Raw genomic sequence first — 17280 nt, 5'->3', positions numbered from 1 at the left:
GCATACGCATTGTCTACTCCATAAGAAGGCCTTTTGGTAGAAAGCTTGTTTAACAGTCTTTGTGTTGTGCTTGTCTGTGCCTGAACATGTACACCATATGGTGAGTAGCAGTTTATCCTTTTTATAATACTGTCATTATTCCAACCTAAATTTTCCACACATAAAGGTTGAAATTAATGCTATGTTATCATACCCTCTGAGTGCAACAGATAATCTGCCCTCTACAGGACGAATACTGGATATTATGAATTCCATTCCAATACTGTATACTTTATTTTCCATCAAGCAGATATTTCTGTCATGCTGAGGCTCTTGGGAGGCAAACCTTCTGAATACTACTGAGCACAGTGAAATCTTACTGTCACACATTTGGCAGCTATCATCTGAGAAAGTAAGTCTCTGATTTTTATATGCTTCAGCAATATATTGATATTTTTGCTGTTGTTAAAATATAAACCTTTAAAAATGAAACTTTCTAGTATTTATTATCTTGAATATGGACTGAATAGTATACTGTGGCTGCACTGAACTGCAATCATTGCTATTAAATGTGAATGCTATCTCAATAATATCTGTTAAAGGATCAATAAATTTAATTTAATATTTCAAGAAAAGAATAAAGCTTTATATTTGAAGATTTTACTAAACAAAAGTATAAAAGTCAGATGAACAAGATGATTATCCATTACAAAGGTACCATGGTTTAACATCTTTTCCACTGCAAGTTCATAAAAATGCAAACGATTTCTTAAAACTAAATTGGAATACACAGATTAACTATACAACCAATGCTCTTTGGTGAAGATAGTCTTTAAATGCAAAGGAGCTGAAGTTTGGTGCTTGAAGATCTTATATACCTAAACCTCAGTATGAAACAAGACACTTTGATGAACATTTTGATACAGTGTGTGAGATCTTAACACTGATTCAAAAGAAGACATGAGGAAGGGAGGGAGGGAGATGTGCAGATTACACTACACTTGCTTCATGTATATCTCTGCAACTTGACTGAAAACAAAGGTAACAGTAGTGGGAATAAAAATGTGGAGTATGACTGTTGCTAGACACAGCTAACATACAGCATATGTTATCAGCATCTCTTACCCCATCAAAGTGAGGGCAACACGCAAAAGCAGCCAAATGATCTACAAACATACCTGCAACCTCTGAGCCACATTCTATGTGGGCATGACTACTAAAAACCTGTTTGTCCGCATGAGTGGTCACCACCAAACTGTTATCAAGAAACAGCTGGACATGCTTGCTAGGCACACTGACCAACAAATTGTGCTTCATAGCCTGTGCCATCTATGATCTTCCCACAATCACCAGCTTTTTTGAACTGTGCAGGTGGGAGCTTTCCCTGCAACATTTCCTCCATTGCTGTAACACCCCCCCTTCTCAATCTTTGCTAATCCATCCTTCAGCTGCCTATTGCCATCCCTGCTGCCTCTTCTTTACCACATAAGGCTTCCTGCCAATGCACATACATAGTCTTTCTCCTTCTCTACTTTTTTCTCTCTTCCTGTTTCATCCCCCATCCCCCCTCCGGCCAATTGTGCTGCCATATCTAGCCGCCCTATACTGTCTTTATGTCCTTACACACTCCCACAGGTGGCACTAGCATCCTCCCCAACCCCTACCATATCCCCCCCCCCCTCCCCTCCCCTCCCCAAGTCTCTCCTGTATCATAGCTACCTATCACAGGTAAATTGCTGATAACCTCTGATGAAATTGCTGTTGGGTCTTAGCACTCGGAGACAACAGTGGCCACGTACATGTAAGTTTTGTGTGTGTGTGTGTGTGTGTGTGTGTGTGTGTGTGTGTGTGTGTGTGTGTGTGTACACATGCGCACATGAATTTTCCACTTCTAGCAAAGAACATAGTCCGAAAGGTGAACATTTCTACTTGTTGTGGACTTCCTCCCTATTTCATTCAAACTCTGCAAAGGTTCTCCCACAGTGCTGTGGTACTAGCACCTCAAAAAGCATAAATTGATGCGCAGTTATGCCTTGCTGCTGAGAATGAACAACAGTGACAGAAACAACAACAACAACAAAACTGAGACTGTCGTTGAGCCAAACTCCCCATGCACAATTCTTTCAGAAAGGAAAAGAGGGAACTTCACAACAATTTGAAGCATTGAGTTGATTGATGAGATATGCTGGGATGGCACAATTGATAGGTCATTGCCCATACAGGCAAGAATCCAAGTTTGGGTTGCAATTTGATGTAGATTTTCACTTGTCACATACAACCAATATGATATGTAGGGAAGACAGAAGCAACACCCCCATACCAGATAATACTGAAATCTTCATTTTCCCAGTAGAATAGCACATTAGACAGTAGGAGACAGTGCTGCTGCATAACTGACAGTGCCAGAAATAGGGTGCAGAGGTGTCAAATTCTTACCAATTACAATCTTGTTGTGGTGTTAAAACTTGATTTTTATTTCACTTCGAAGTTACTTTTTGTATATGCTTAAAGTGAGGTAGGCATTTTAACACTCTTTTAAATGTATTGGCTATAATATCTGTAGAGAGTATGTTTTCTAGTGCGTCTTTTAGCATGGGTTTTTAACTTTTCTAGCATTAAAATAGCCATTAAAATCTGGTATCCCTCATGTTGTCTGAATGGGGTAACACTGACAGAAAAGTATGGGGCAATGCCCATGGGATGTCAACAATTCCCCATGCTCTAAATTCAAGGAAAAAGGGTGTTTATGCTTGAGTAATGTATTATATCAAATATCAGATGGTGAAGACGTGGAAAAGAAAATAAGACAGAGCTAAATGGACTGTAGAAAACCTAAGCAAAAGCATTAAGTTTAATGAAGTCAGTGAGTTCACTGAAATCATATTGAACAAGCTGAGCATACCAATAATTACACTTTAGGATCGAGTAAAATCAAATTCAGGCAAGAAATCTTCCTCAAGATGATTTGTTTTTACTCCTGAAGAGGAACAAGAATTAGTCAACCATGCAACCACATTGGTACAGTTATTCTACAGCATTACCCTGGTTGAGTTGTGACTAACTGCATACGACTTTGCCAAAACTTTAGGCTTTGAGCACAATTTCAATAAACTACCAACATGGCGCTGGAAAAGGCTGGACTTTTTTTGTTTTAATAAGAGAATTTCGAAGATAAACTTAAGAAAACCATCAGCAACAAGTATCAACAGAGTTCTAGGTTTCAATATCACTGAAGTGTGATATCCAACATTTCCCCAAAAATGTGTGTTCTGGCACTAAATTGTACTGTTCAACGTTGGTTTGGGTGCATTAATTGTGCTGGTGGTCAGGTTGAGACTCCGTGCAACGAAAACTGTGAGTAAATGCTTTCTCTCAAATAGTGTTCAGACAATTTTGACTCACCCAGCATACTGATACAACTGCGTACTGCATAATGCAGTTATTTAAGTTCATTAAAGTCATGCAACACCACCTCCATAAAATATTTCAGAAAATATGGTTTTACAAAGGAGAAAAACTTTACTACAATGAACCTAGCAACAACTCTGTAAACAGCATTCAAAGATAAAGAATATTTTGATACTAATTCTACTTCCCCTTTTTATCTTTCCTGGAAAAATTGAATTCAATGAGACAAAGAAAATTATCTTGTATATAAAATCATTAACGTAATTACTTGCTCTTCATTTATTTCATTGACAAGACAAAAAATGCATCTGGTGTTGTTATTCAACAGGACACAGAGTTCCAATGTGGATACAGATACTAAATCAATTTAAATGTTGAATAAAAAGCATGTAGTACACTCAATAAACTTTTCGAGTTCATAAAAAAGAATCTAAACATATATTCCATAAAGACATTTAAGCACCAAAGAAGCACTAACCTGTCTTTAAATGTGTCTGAGATGATATCTTTCACTTTCTCAATCAATACTTTGGTCTCGTCTTCATTTCTAAGTTTGCGTTGCAGTTCTAGTTTGTTAAACTCTTCCAGTCTTTCTGGCACCAAGCGACAAGAATTGGGATTAATTCGAGTTGTGGAGAACTACAGGAAATATAGTTAGAATGTAATAACTAATTCATTTAAAGGAAACAATTAGTTCTATTAACTTTTGATTATAATTCTATAAGCAGCTTTTTTACCATGTCAAATACTTCTGCTCTACTTATAAAATATAATTTAGCTGATCTCTCTCTCTCTCTCTCTCTCTCTCTCTCTCTCTCTCTCTCTCTCACACACACACACACACACACACACACACACACACACACACACACACACACATGACAAAACCCTAATATCATTAATTTTTCTCTCTAATAATTTAAGAAGTACGTCACATTTCACAGAACTTCAAAGCTGTATCAGATTCATCTCATTGTTTGCAGATCAGAACAAAGGAAGATTAGGTTTTCATGTTCAAATGGTGACAAGGTCATTAAGAGATAAAGCACAAGTTCAGATTAGACAAAAACAGGGAAAGAGACTACTTATGCCCTCCTCTAAGGAGCAATACTGTGTTTTTACCACTATAAAGAAACTGTGGACACCTAAATCTGGGTGGTTGGATTTGGATTTGACTTCCACTTTTTTCCTAATGTAAGACCTGTGTATTAATAACTGTGGGATCTCATTTCTGAGGCCAAAAGGAGATAATTCACGGTCAAGCAGTTGGCTTCTCTAATTTCAGCTTACTGTCAATAATTCCAGCCACATTTCATCCCACCGACACATGATTCTGCACTTCCAACAGCAAGGCAATAGGTCATTTGGATGTCACACTGACACATGGGATTTCCAGTGCATGATCCCTTAGCTGCTACATCCATTAATTTGTTCCCCTGATTTCCCATATGTCCTGGTAGACAGCAGAATGATGCTTCCTTTCTCAGCCTTCACATGTGGAGAATGCCGAACCTGATAGTCTGTACTTGTTTCACTGCTGATATATATACTGTACAAACAGAGAGACATGCAAGGGGTGAGCATAGAGAATTGCTTTCAAAGTCACACGAACCCTTGAATCAAATGTGCATTTGCAAATAGATCTAGATGACAGGCTTAGGGAAAAACACAGAGCAACCAAGGGAGCCTCTACTTAGACTCATCTGTGAATACCAAAACAAAGATGTGGTGCCCATTTAACATATCATAAAATATTGAGTTACATACAAGTGCAACAGTACTTATTCTCCTGCACCTTCATAATGCTAAGATTTGGCGTGCAAGAATACTACTTTGTGTGAAGAGGGTAGTATTTTGGGTATGACACTTTGTCAATTGTGGGCACAATGACAGGTAGTTGAAGCCCTAATGAAGAACGTGGTTAAGTTTTTCAGGACTAGGTTTATTGGTATCCAGGATGAGATGGCACTGGAAATCTGTTTCTGGACTAGCTTACAGGATAGTGTCTGTCTCTGAAGGCTTCAGTAAGGCAATAGGCATATCCAGCTAACTTTTCCTTTCCTGTCAGCACACCTCTCCTCCCCTTACTTTTCCCCCCACATTCTCCTTTCCCTTCTTCACCCACTTTTGATGTTACTCTTAATGAGAACCATCTGTCCCCCTTCTACCATGCCTCCCATTATTTCCCACAACCCTATTTTGCATGGTATGTGCTACACCGTCCCAGTTGCCACATCTCTTTCCACCTTTCCCCATTCCACCAACACTCTCCCATCAATCTGAAGAAGCACAATGACGCAGTCAGTACCTCCACAGCCATAGTTGTGTATGTTTAGAAGTATGTGTAGAAACCTGAAAGCTAGTTAAGCTTAGTGCTGTTACATGTGGCTTTGCAACACTCATCAAACCACCTGGTTGATTTTCCTCACCTTTGTTTATTACTTGTCTGTCTACCAAACAAGAACCATTATCTCTTTGTTAATAATTCAGAAAATAGACTAATGTAGTATATAAATTCATGTGGATAAGTATCACTCTTTCAAACAAAAATCAAAAAGATAATAACATTCCAACCATTAAATCTTCTCTAAAATTTGACCTCTTTGAGGGCATCATTATTAGTATGTGCTAGTTTTACTCTAGTAAACTCAGAAAAACGCAACATCTTCCATGATGAAAAGAGCCATTTTGTATACACAAAAATGAATTATACTTGTTCTTCCATTAGTTACCCTGGAAGTTGTAATGATTTCATAAATTATCACTTATTACTCTGAGCAATAATGTGGTTTTCTTTGTTTGTGTTTCATCTCTCTCTCTCTCTCTCTCTCTCTCTCTCTCTCTCTCTCTCTCTCTCTCTCTCTCTCTCTCTCTCTCTCCTTCTGACACTGCTTAATTGTACCCTAAAATAAAGGAAAATCAATGTTACAATGTCCTGATTTGTTTTTGCAGCCAGGATATAGATTTTAATGCTTATCTGCCTTCTCTCATTTCTCACTTTTGTTCAAGATGACCAACAAAAGTTTTATCCAGCCACAATGTTCAAAGAAGTCCTTCTACACCATGAACAGCACGATGGAACTATCTCATTATTCAAAAAAGTAGTTTATAATCTACTTTTGTGAAAAGAATGGCTGTATTTTGTCATTTTTCTACTCTTACATGAAATAAAGACATTCAAACTATGTCAAAATCCAAATGGATAGCAAAATATATTTCAACTGACAAATAGCAGTGCTATAAATTGCAATCCATTATAAATATGGACTACTTTGCCTTTAAAAGAAAGTTCCAAATGATTTTTTCCAGATATTTTGTTGTTCTGTTTCTTTTTTGCATTTCTATTTTATTTTCATGTATATCATCATCCTCAACAACATCATCATCAGTCATCAAACATCTATTGCTGGATAACAGCCTCCTATATTCATTCATTATGATCTTCAGTTACATGCAGCCATATTGAACCTGCATATTTTCTAATGTCATCTTCCATTCAATCATCACCTCTGTTATTTCTTATCTTTTGAAATCTAGCAAAGAACAATCCTGGTCAGTTTATAAGTTCACCTTCAGTACCTCCCAATGACCTTCACTTAATTTCCATTACAATTATAGCTATGTACTTCACTCTAGTCTGTTTCCTGATCTATTTCTTTGTGTTATCTCTCTTCAAGTACTTCCTAACTGCATATCACCATTGCACACTGAGCAATCCGCAGTTAGAAACCCCAGTAACTCTCCTATGCCAACCTTTTAATGGGTCTTATAGAAGAAGCTTTCCTGAAGCTGCTCTTAACTCATGGTGAAGAAGAATACCTTCACATCCTTTGACAATGTAACTCCTTTTCCAAACTCAAAAGAGCTGCTACACTAATGAATTCCTCAACACCAACATTAGCAACCTCTCCTGCAACTATCCCACAGACTTGATTTGCAAACAGATCTACCCAGACAGTATCCTCCTCCTACCCAAATGACTAATACAGCTCCCACTTCCATTTACTCAAACATATCCTCTTGTTACTCAATAACACACAGACCTTTATTGCCTTAACACTTTTCTCTGCCAAGACTATCACTACCTCAAGTCGAGTGCTGAAATGAGATCATCTCTCCTCAAGACCCTCCCCCCTATACCCACAGCTGCTTTCCATTGTCTCCATACTTCCACAACATCCTAGTCAAACCACATGACATTCCTGAACCCTTACCCTATCCCAAGGAACCGATGCTTGAAATTGTACCCATTTTGAAACGTGCCCTTTTCCACAATCACCTACTTCAACCCCACCACTAGTAAATCTTACAACATCAACAGCAAAGAAATTATGAAACAACACGTATTGTTTATCAACAAACTTTTGGACAATCCCTAGCTTTCATATAGGAAAGACCACCAACAAACTGGCTGAGAGCACGAATGGACATAGAAGAACTGTCTGCCATGGGGACACCAAATATCATGGTTCTGGACATGTTCTATGGCAGGCATGGGCAATCTTTGGTGACCCGTAGGCCTGAATCACATACTTACTGATGCTGTGGGCCGCCTCATCACATGAAGTGACAGCAGTGCTCCTAGTACATAAAGTCAGAACTATAGCATCCTTGATGTTCATATTTACAGGATAATGTTCCAACACATCAACAAATTATACCTCAAAACACGTTTTTGAGGGTTCATTCATTTTATGTTCACTCCATCTTCAAATGTTTGCATTTATTTGCGTGTCTTAAACATTTTTTTCTTTACTTATAACGTTTTACAGCATCTGTCTTTAAAGACTTCCACTGCAAAATTCCGCAATGCCATTAGTAAAGAATGTATGTTCTCAACACATCAGTAAATGTGAAGATCTAAATATGGGAAGTTAGGCATCTTGAAACATCACAATTCATTATAAATTACCTACAATTTCACCAGCTGCAGTGCTCCAAGGCATCTACAATGGAGAAGAATTACTTAGTAACATTAATACGAGAAAGTATAGAGTGCTGTTTTTAAACAATGCATTTTGTAGAAAAATATCTTTTCATATTGAATTACATGACAACACGGCAATTCACAACATAACAACAAACATATTTATCTGTGTAAATGGTAAGGAAATAATCCTCGATTCCCATCTCTTGGAATTAACGACATCCTGCACCTACTTATCTCTTTGTAATGCCACATATTTTGTGAATAAACTCACTAAAGAAGCACACAAATACTTGCACGAAATTAACAAACAGCTAACATAGAACTTTACGTATGAACTGACAACAGATAACAATTTTGTTCACCAAGTTATGCCCCCTGCTGACACTCAAATTGGTACATTTTGTGAGTAGTCAGTACTTTTTATACCATTGTTGCCTACTACCAATGTTTGTCATTAATGTGTACCACAGACGTAGTAAACAGTTAGCAGTAAGTAACGTACGTGTGTTGTTAGCACATTGGTCATAACTCTGAGCTCAGACTGAAGCCATGTTTCTCTTTGTTGTTCAAATCTAATGGCAGCAAAATGTCATTGCCTTTGCACAGAGTAAACAAAACTTTCACTGGTCTGCTTAATGAGCTGCAAACCCGAAGCGAGCTGTCTGTGGAACTAGGTGAAGGTCTGTCTAGGGTACAGTATAATGTGAGCACCTCACTCTCTCCCCCACGAATTCCCTCTGTGAGCTGGACTGAAACCAACTACAGGCCAGATGCAGCCCATGGGCCGCTAGTTGCTCACCAGTGCTCTGCAGCATGACTCAAGGGACTTGACTGCCTCCTACACCATATGGACTATAACAATCCTCCACCTGATACTAGTTTCTCTTCCTCTTAATCTATTTTTTACTCATTATCTCTAGACCGAAGCTGGCACAGTGCTTATAAATGTACTGTCTTTGATCTCCTACAATCTCTGATGCCACCCCTTTCAGCTTTCTCTTCCCTCATCCTTACAACACGTGGATCTCTAACATCCTGGGGTCTCAGTGACCTGCTTTTCCTTTTTGGCCTTGCCCATACTAGCCCTCTCTTCCCCCTGAGGAAGAAACTATTACTTCCAAAAGCTAGGACAGTGTATGCAATTTTATATTTGTCTATTGGAAGTACAGAAATTCCCCACCTGAAGGCAGTCACTGGCTAGCAATCCTGTCTCATAATTTTACATTAGCTGTCTGTAAACTTCCCATTTCATGCACTCTGGATTCTTTATTTTGAAAGTTGTTTTCCAATATTGGTCAAAACAGTGTTTATTCTTCTATTTATTTTGTTCCTTTTCTATCTGATGCTTCAATTCAACTAACCTATGTATCAGCTGTTTCTAAAATTTCACTGTTTATCTGTATTATTTTCTATTCATTGTGTTGATTATATTCTAATTATAACTGAATTTCAATACTAATTTCTACTACGCTATGCCAATTTTATTTTATTTTTATTTTATTGCAATATGTATTATGTAGATCCAGTTCTGTGTGTTAACGCATGGATGTGGAATGTCCCAAAAACATTTAGTTCATTATTACATTAGTTTCCATAAGGACAATAAACAAAGATTCATAATACAAGTTGGAAACACAATCAGTAAGATAAAATTACACTCACAAGCTGAGTTCCAGATACAACATTCTGATTTTGTCCAAACAATTTTTTACAGATCACCAATTAATCTGATTAACGCAGCAAGATACACTGAGGCAGGAATATACAATAGTATTTGGGAAATAAACTTAGCTATCTCTGCTATAGAATTCTTCTAGAGGATAGAAATTTTTTTCAAGCAAGAATTCCTTCAGTTTATTTTTAAACAGTACTTTTTTATCTTGTAGCACTTTATATTACTTGGAAGTGCATTGAAGACTTTTGTGCTTGTGTATTTCACACCTTTCTGCACCCAGGACAGATTTCTCAGGTTACAGTGTAAATCACATTTCCTCCTTGTGTTATAGTGATGGTGCATTTAACTTGTTTAATATTGAGGATTGTGAAGCATGAATGTCATGACTGAAAAGATATATTGTGAAGTAGCGGGTAGGATCCCTATTTGTTTAAAAAGATTGCGACATGAGATTCTTGGAGGCACTCCACACAAAATTTGGACAACCTTTTTCTGACTTGTAAAAACCTTTTTTGATAGATTATTTCATAACACATAAGTGAATTAAAGTAGCCAAAGTAAGCAGATTTTGAGACATTAATGTCATTTTGAGACATTGATGTCTCCAATTTTGGTGATTATCCAAATGGCAAATGTTGCTGAGCTGAGTCTTTTCAGGGTTTGGTTGATGTGCTGTTCCCAGATAAGCCTGCTATCTATATATATGCCCAAGCATTTCAAACAATCTGCTCTCTCTATCTGCTGGCTCTCATGTACAGTGTTATTTCCTGTGGACTTTTGTGACCAGAATGTAATTAGTTTTGCTGAGGTTTATTGATAGAGAATTTACTGTGAACCAGTTCAGAACATCCTCAAGTAAATGGTTGGCATTTAATTCTAGATCAGAGGGTATCTTACTGTCTATCACAATACTTGTGTCATCAGCAAACATTGTAAAATTTCTTGCTTTGTTTGAGGACAACATTGTAAAATTGCTTGCTTTGTTTGAGGACAACAATAGGTCATTGATATATATGTAAGGAATAGCAAGGGACCAAGGACAGAACCTTGTGGAACTCCATATTTTACTGTTCCCCAGTTGGACTCTGCCCCTCCTATGTGAATATTTTTACCATCTAGCACTGTTTTCTGTTGTCTACCCTGTAGATAGGATTTGAGCCAGTTGCGCATTTGTCCTCGGAGTCCATAGTGGCATGCTTTCTCTATACGTATTGTATGACTAACACAGTCAAAGGCTTTAGACAGATCACAAAATATGCCCACAGGCAATGTTTTTTTGTTGAGGCATTACAAAATGTTATTCGTAAATGAAAATGTTGCTTCGGTTGTGGAGATACCTTCTCTGAATCCAACCCTGTTTTTACTAATTATTGCATGTTTTTCTAGGTGACTGACTATTCTGGCACACGTTAGCTTTTCAAGAACTTTAGAAAATGTAGTCAAAAGAGAGAGAGGCCAATAGTTTGTAACATCTGAGGCATTGCCTCTTTTGTAGAGGGGCTTTACAACAGCACATTTCATCCTTTCAGGGAAGATACCTTAGTTTAGAGAGGCATTGAATATATGAGCTAGGACTTCAATGAACTCATTGCAGCAGGCTTTTAGCAATTTGCTAGAGATGTCGTCAACACCAGTTGAATTTTTTGCTTTTAAAGAAATAATTGTTTTTCTTACTTCTTGTACTGTTATAGGGGCTATACCTATCTGCTCTATGGAGTTTGCGAAATGACCTTTCAGTATTTTTAATGCTTCTTCTAAGGAGCCATTGTGTCCTGCTTTCTCAGCAACACTTAGAAAATGCTCATTGAAAATTTTTGCCACAGTATTTTGATTTTGTACCTGTCTATCTTCATTATTGAGAACAATGTTTTGGGACCTACTGGGGCAATTTGAACCAGACTCTCTCTTTTCACTTCCCATACAGTTTTGATTTTGTTACTAGATTTATTAATTTTGGAGCACAGATCCAAACTTTTTTGACTTCTGAATAATTTTGCTTAGTACTTTGCAGTATTCTTTTATAGTGGTTTAGCTGGGTGCGACTGTCTGAATTTTTTGTGGCAATGTACAGTTCTCGTTTCCTTTTGCATGAAATCTTAATACCAGTGGTTATCCAGGGCTTTTTGGTATGTTTTGTGGTTTGGATCTTGTATATCCTTTTCTGGAAAGGTGCTTTCAAATCTCAGTGCCACTTCATTACTGAAAAAACCGTATTTGGAATTGGCATTTTCTAAATTATACATAGGTGCCGAGTCTGTGGCTTGGATATATGATTTAAAAATCTGGATAGTTTCTCCATTAACTGTCCTAACTGTTTTCCAACTAGATCCACTATCATTCACATAAATACTTGTGCTGTTTATAGTGAGTCTTTGTCCATCATGATCAGATAAGACTTGCCTGGTAGTTGTATCACCTATTTTGGTCTGGTCTATAAATATATTATCGATCAGTGTGCTTGTACACAAAATTATTCTAGTAGGAAAACTAACCACAGAAACCAGATTATATGTGGACATCAGTTTTTCTAGGTCTGATCTGTCTCTAGAATTTGTTAGAAAGTTAACACTGAAGTCCCCAAGCACTGTCACATCTGTTTCATGTTTGAATATGTATATTAGGAGAGCATCTAGCTTATTGAAAAAGAGACTAGTTTCCTGAAGGTGCTCTGTATACTGTGACTATTGATATATGGGAATTATTCAAGGCCAATTCTGTGGCACACACTTCCAAATGTTGTTCTAAACAATAATTCTGCACATTTATTACTCTACATGTGATATCGTTTTTAACATAAATGGCAACACCTCCTTTTTCTTTACATTTTCTACAAAATGATGATGTTAAGTAATAATTGTTTATTATAAGTTTTTCTATACCAGAATTAATATGCTGCTCACTAAAACATAAAACATGGGCATAATCTATAACTTGTGGTTCATGTATATTGATTATAAGCTCATTGATCTTACTACTTAGGCCTCTAATGTTCTGGTGATACATTGCAAGCTTTTGTTTGGCAGAAGCAGTTACACTCTTTTCTCTAAAACAGAAGTTTCGATTGAAGGTCTGGGCAATGTATTTTTTACTACCCATCTCTCCAAATTAGTCTTCTGTTTCCACACGCTTGCAGATTGGGAAGACACACTTTTTTCTTGTTTTTTCACCATCCAGTTGTCCAATGTAGTCTGCCTATACCCACTCCTGCAATTATTTTGTGCACTGGTACACTCTTCAATGAAATCTGATTCTTTTGTGTTCACATTGTTCCTTGTCTTTGCAACTATGTCACAAATTATTTGTTTATGAAATTCATCTGCACCACACGCCAGAGTACAATATCATCACAAAAGAGTATATGGATTGGATGTGTTCCATTAACACATTTTCCTTCTTCATTTTCCCAGTTTGAGGATCTGAAAAGTTGTTCTAGGATAGCTGAGAATAGTTTTGGTGATACAGTATCTACTTGTCTGACTTCTTCTTCTTCTTCTTCTTCTTCTTCTTCATGGATGGATCACTTAGGACCATGCGTAATCAACATTTGTTGGCCTTCCTTTTCACCCAGTATTCCTTCAGGCGTGACGAATGGACTGGTTTTCGTTGTGCAGACCACGTATGTTGGTTACTTTTTCTCCCTTCTTCCTCAAAACTCCACGAGTATGTGATTTTTCTGATTTCAATTCTGTCACGTAGATTTGGAGACCCTAATTCTCTCAGGTCTTTTTCCATCTGTTTGTACCCATTTGGTCTTGTAGTTTTGTTCTTTAAAAATTTATGGACTTTGTGCATTAACCTGTTTGAGTCCATTCTTTCTAAATGCCCCATGAATTGGATTCTTCTCATGCACATTGTGTCTGTTATTTTGGAGATATTTTTATATATTTCTGCATTGGGTTTTGGATAATGCGCACCATCTTTAGTTCTTGGTCCTACGATTTTCCTCATTATTTTACGATCTTTCACTTCTAATTCCCCTTTTAGTGTTCTGTATTGAAGATTTAGTGTCTCAGATGCGTAGAGAGCTTTGGCTTTAATTACTGTTGTGTAGTGTTATATTTTGCAGTTCCACGAGAGACTCTTCTTGTTGCACACGTTTTTTGTTAGCTGAAACACTGTCTCCATTTTCTGGACTCTTGATCTGACAGATTTTTTTTCATTACAATTTTCTGCAATCCATTCACCTAAATAAATTCTTTTACTGGAGAGATGTTGTTATTACCAATTTTGAGGTCAGACGGTGCATCTTTGATGTCAGTCATAAATTTTGTTTTTTCAAATGAAATGTCTAATCCTATTTTTGCTGGCTGCTCTTGTAATAATTCTAGCCGTTTCTGTGCATCAGTAATGTCTTGAGTGACCAATGCCATGTCATCAGCAAATGCTAAACAGTCTAATTCTATGCCCTTACGTTTTTGACTTCTCTTTCAATTTTGAGTTTCCTATTATAATGCTGAAAATAATGGAAATTGTAGCATTCATGTATATTCCAGTGCACCAACATAGGTTGGATCAATACCTCATTTCTTAATTGCTGTTAGTACAGATTTTGTTGAAATTAAGTCAAAAGATTTCTCAAAATTTATGTAAGTAAGGGTACACACACACATCAGATTTCACTGGACGCTACCAAATCTGTTGCTTTTAATACTCATGCAATAGAGACCAGATAAACATGCAACTGTGTACTGTAAACTAAAAAAGAATAATCTGGCCCATTGCTTGATAGGCCAGTATTGCTTAGTTACAACACATCAGAATTGAAACTAAAATGTATTACATCCATATATCTGCATTTTAACATAGTGCCAAAGACCCTGTTTCACAGAAAAAGCAAAAGAAGTCAATGAACAAAAGCTTTTATATTTTTTTTAAAAAAAGGATATAGGGTTATACAAATTTATTTCCTACTCTGTGTTGATTCTGTGATGACTCTTCAAGTGTAAGAATATTCCAAAAGACTGCCAATCAAGAGATAACTTTTATTAGTAGTAGTTTTGTTCACTTGCAGATCACTTTTACAAGCATATGAGACATCATGGTATTACAGTCTAATGGGGGTGGGGGAAGAGTTTGTATACACAGGCATTGACATACTTAAAGGCCATGTCTGACAAAGATGGGACATTTAGCTGCTATGACCTTGTAGTACAAACAATCCCAGCATTTACCTGAAGTAATTAAGGGAAGCTACCAAAAGCCTAAATCAGGATGACCAATGGAAACTGGAACCTCCTTACTCCCAAATACAAGCCCAGTCTGTTCACAAGAACACAATAGTGTTGTAAAAAGTTAGAAACTAGGCACAAAACATCAGAGCCTTGACTACAAAAGATTTTCAAGATTTTTAAATCATACATTTTTGTTATTTTTAGAGAAAAAAAGTAGTAGTTACACAAAGTGAGAAACATTTCAAACATTGCTGTTGACTGATGTCATCAGTATCATCTCAAACAGCTCACTCACATCCTCTACCACAATATTTTATTCATCTGTGTCATTCTTGGATACGAGAAATAAGTTCCTTCTGTCATTCATTGGGTTCCAAATGCTCACCGAAGCCCAACACAAAGCGTACATGCATCTTTTATGGAGCTCAGTTTTTCAATACCCTTCATTTGAAATATTCTGGTACAATTTGCAACTTTGTCAGTGTTTATAAAACAGATATGCCACATTTTTATGCCTCCAATTGTGTACGGGGAATTTTTACAGAATCAACACTTATACGTAAAAAGTCAGTGACAGTAAAGTGGCCAACCATCTACCATAACACATTGTACTTCAGTACCATCATCATCAGCACAGTTATCTAAATTCTTATATCAGAAATCACAGTTTCTGGACTTTTCCAGTAACTGGCTCAGTTTAATTGTGTCATGATCTGTCTCTTCAAGCTCACCAAAACTGTCAGCTCTTTCTCAATTAATTTGGTTTTCTTCACTTTACAAATTTATTTCTCATCATCCTTCCACCCCACCACCCACTGCCTTATTTTCCTTCTCTTTATTACATCTCTCTCATTATATTCAGAGTTTATTCCATCCCTCTGATTGCACTTCTCTCTTTGAAATTTAATGTTTTCTGTCTTTTTGTAGATATCAGAAATCCTCATTAGCCTTATGACATGTACAGATATTAAGCAAGGCTCTAAACAAAGAGCGTACGTCTGCCTCATAACCAACTTGGCCACTATTACAATATACTGAATTCATCATGAAGTAAATCAGTCACTGTACTCGTATTCATTCAGTCACAATTCTACAATTCTTTTTTAGTGGTCTTTGCATTACATCTTTTGATGTATCTTATACTGACAGTTAGTGCAAGTTTAATGCACGGCATTTACAAAAATACTCCTAAGATGGTGTTTAACACAAGGCTTCTATAAAATGACATTTTCTTCAGCAGTAGTGTAAGCTTTTAGAAAACAACTTGCTCTAAGATCACTGTCGATCACTAAAATCAAAAGACTTCATTGACAAATTCTTCGGAGCAGTATTTGCTCTGGCAATCAAATCTCAACCATCTACAAGTCTTTGATCTTCCATTATCCATAGGTGAGAAATTATTAGTTTGTTATTATGGAAACAACTACCCCAATTTCTGACAATGTTTTTAGGAGTTCCTATCACAGCCACTCTACTTTCAGTGAAAATTTTATAGTGTAAATACTAAATTTGATCAGATGTGTTGCAATTTCAGTCCATATAACTTCTGGCATAACTATGAATTAAAATTCTAATAATTTGCCAATTCAATAAAGAGAGATTTCTTAGACTTGATTCTAAAATTACGGAATCCTATATTTCAAATCATTGTGACAAATAATGTGACAACTACACATTCTATATTTAATTATTCTTTTCAGTTGCATCACCCTCAGATTGCAATGAATAGGATACTCTTTGCTTCATTTTCATTCAATTCATTCTTCCTATTCTTTTCTTTCCCTCTTCCTATTCCAAATCTAAATAACTTAGTAGTATACACTGATGAGTCAAAACATTAGACCATCTGCTTAATAGCATGTTGATCCACAATACAGCAGCAATTCTACACGGCATGGATTTGACAAGTACAGCACTGCCCCACTGACCTGCATCAGTGATGCAGCAGATGTTTGGAGCAGTTGTTTCCCTGGATGTCAGTGTATCTGGACAAGACTATTCACCAAGTGTAACAAGTACTGTGATTCCCCCAAGTGGTAACTGACGATGTCATGGGGTCAACATGGAAACACGCAGGGATTGTCTATTTCAGAGCCCCACGTTCAACAGTGTGCAGT

General features: G+C 36.9%; 1 protein-coding gene across 1 annotated transcript in view; it reads right to left on the bottom strand.

Annotated features, from left to right (window-relative positions):
• The window catches only part of LOC126458417 (probable glutamate--tRNA ligase, mitochondrial), an 82587-nt gene that overhangs the window by 28632 nt on the left and 36675 nt on the right, over positions 1 to 17280 (bottom strand). The window contains exon 6 of the mRNA XM_050095448.1: positions 3866 to 4026. Coding sequence (XP_049951405.1) covers positions 3866 to 4026 — 161 coding nt within the window. The remainder of the gene's footprint in view (positions 1 to 3865; positions 4027 to 17280) is intronic.

Source organism: Schistocerca serialis, chromosome 2 (genome assembly GCF_023864345.2).
Source record: "Schistocerca serialis cubense isolate TAMUIC-IGC-003099 chromosome 2, iqSchSeri2.2, whole genome shotgun sequence".
In the NCBI taxonomy this organism is placed as follows: Eukaryota; Metazoa; Arthropoda; class Insecta; order Orthoptera; family Acrididae; genus Schistocerca; species Schistocerca serialis.
This window is presented reverse-complemented; position numbering and strand designations above follow the sequence as displayed.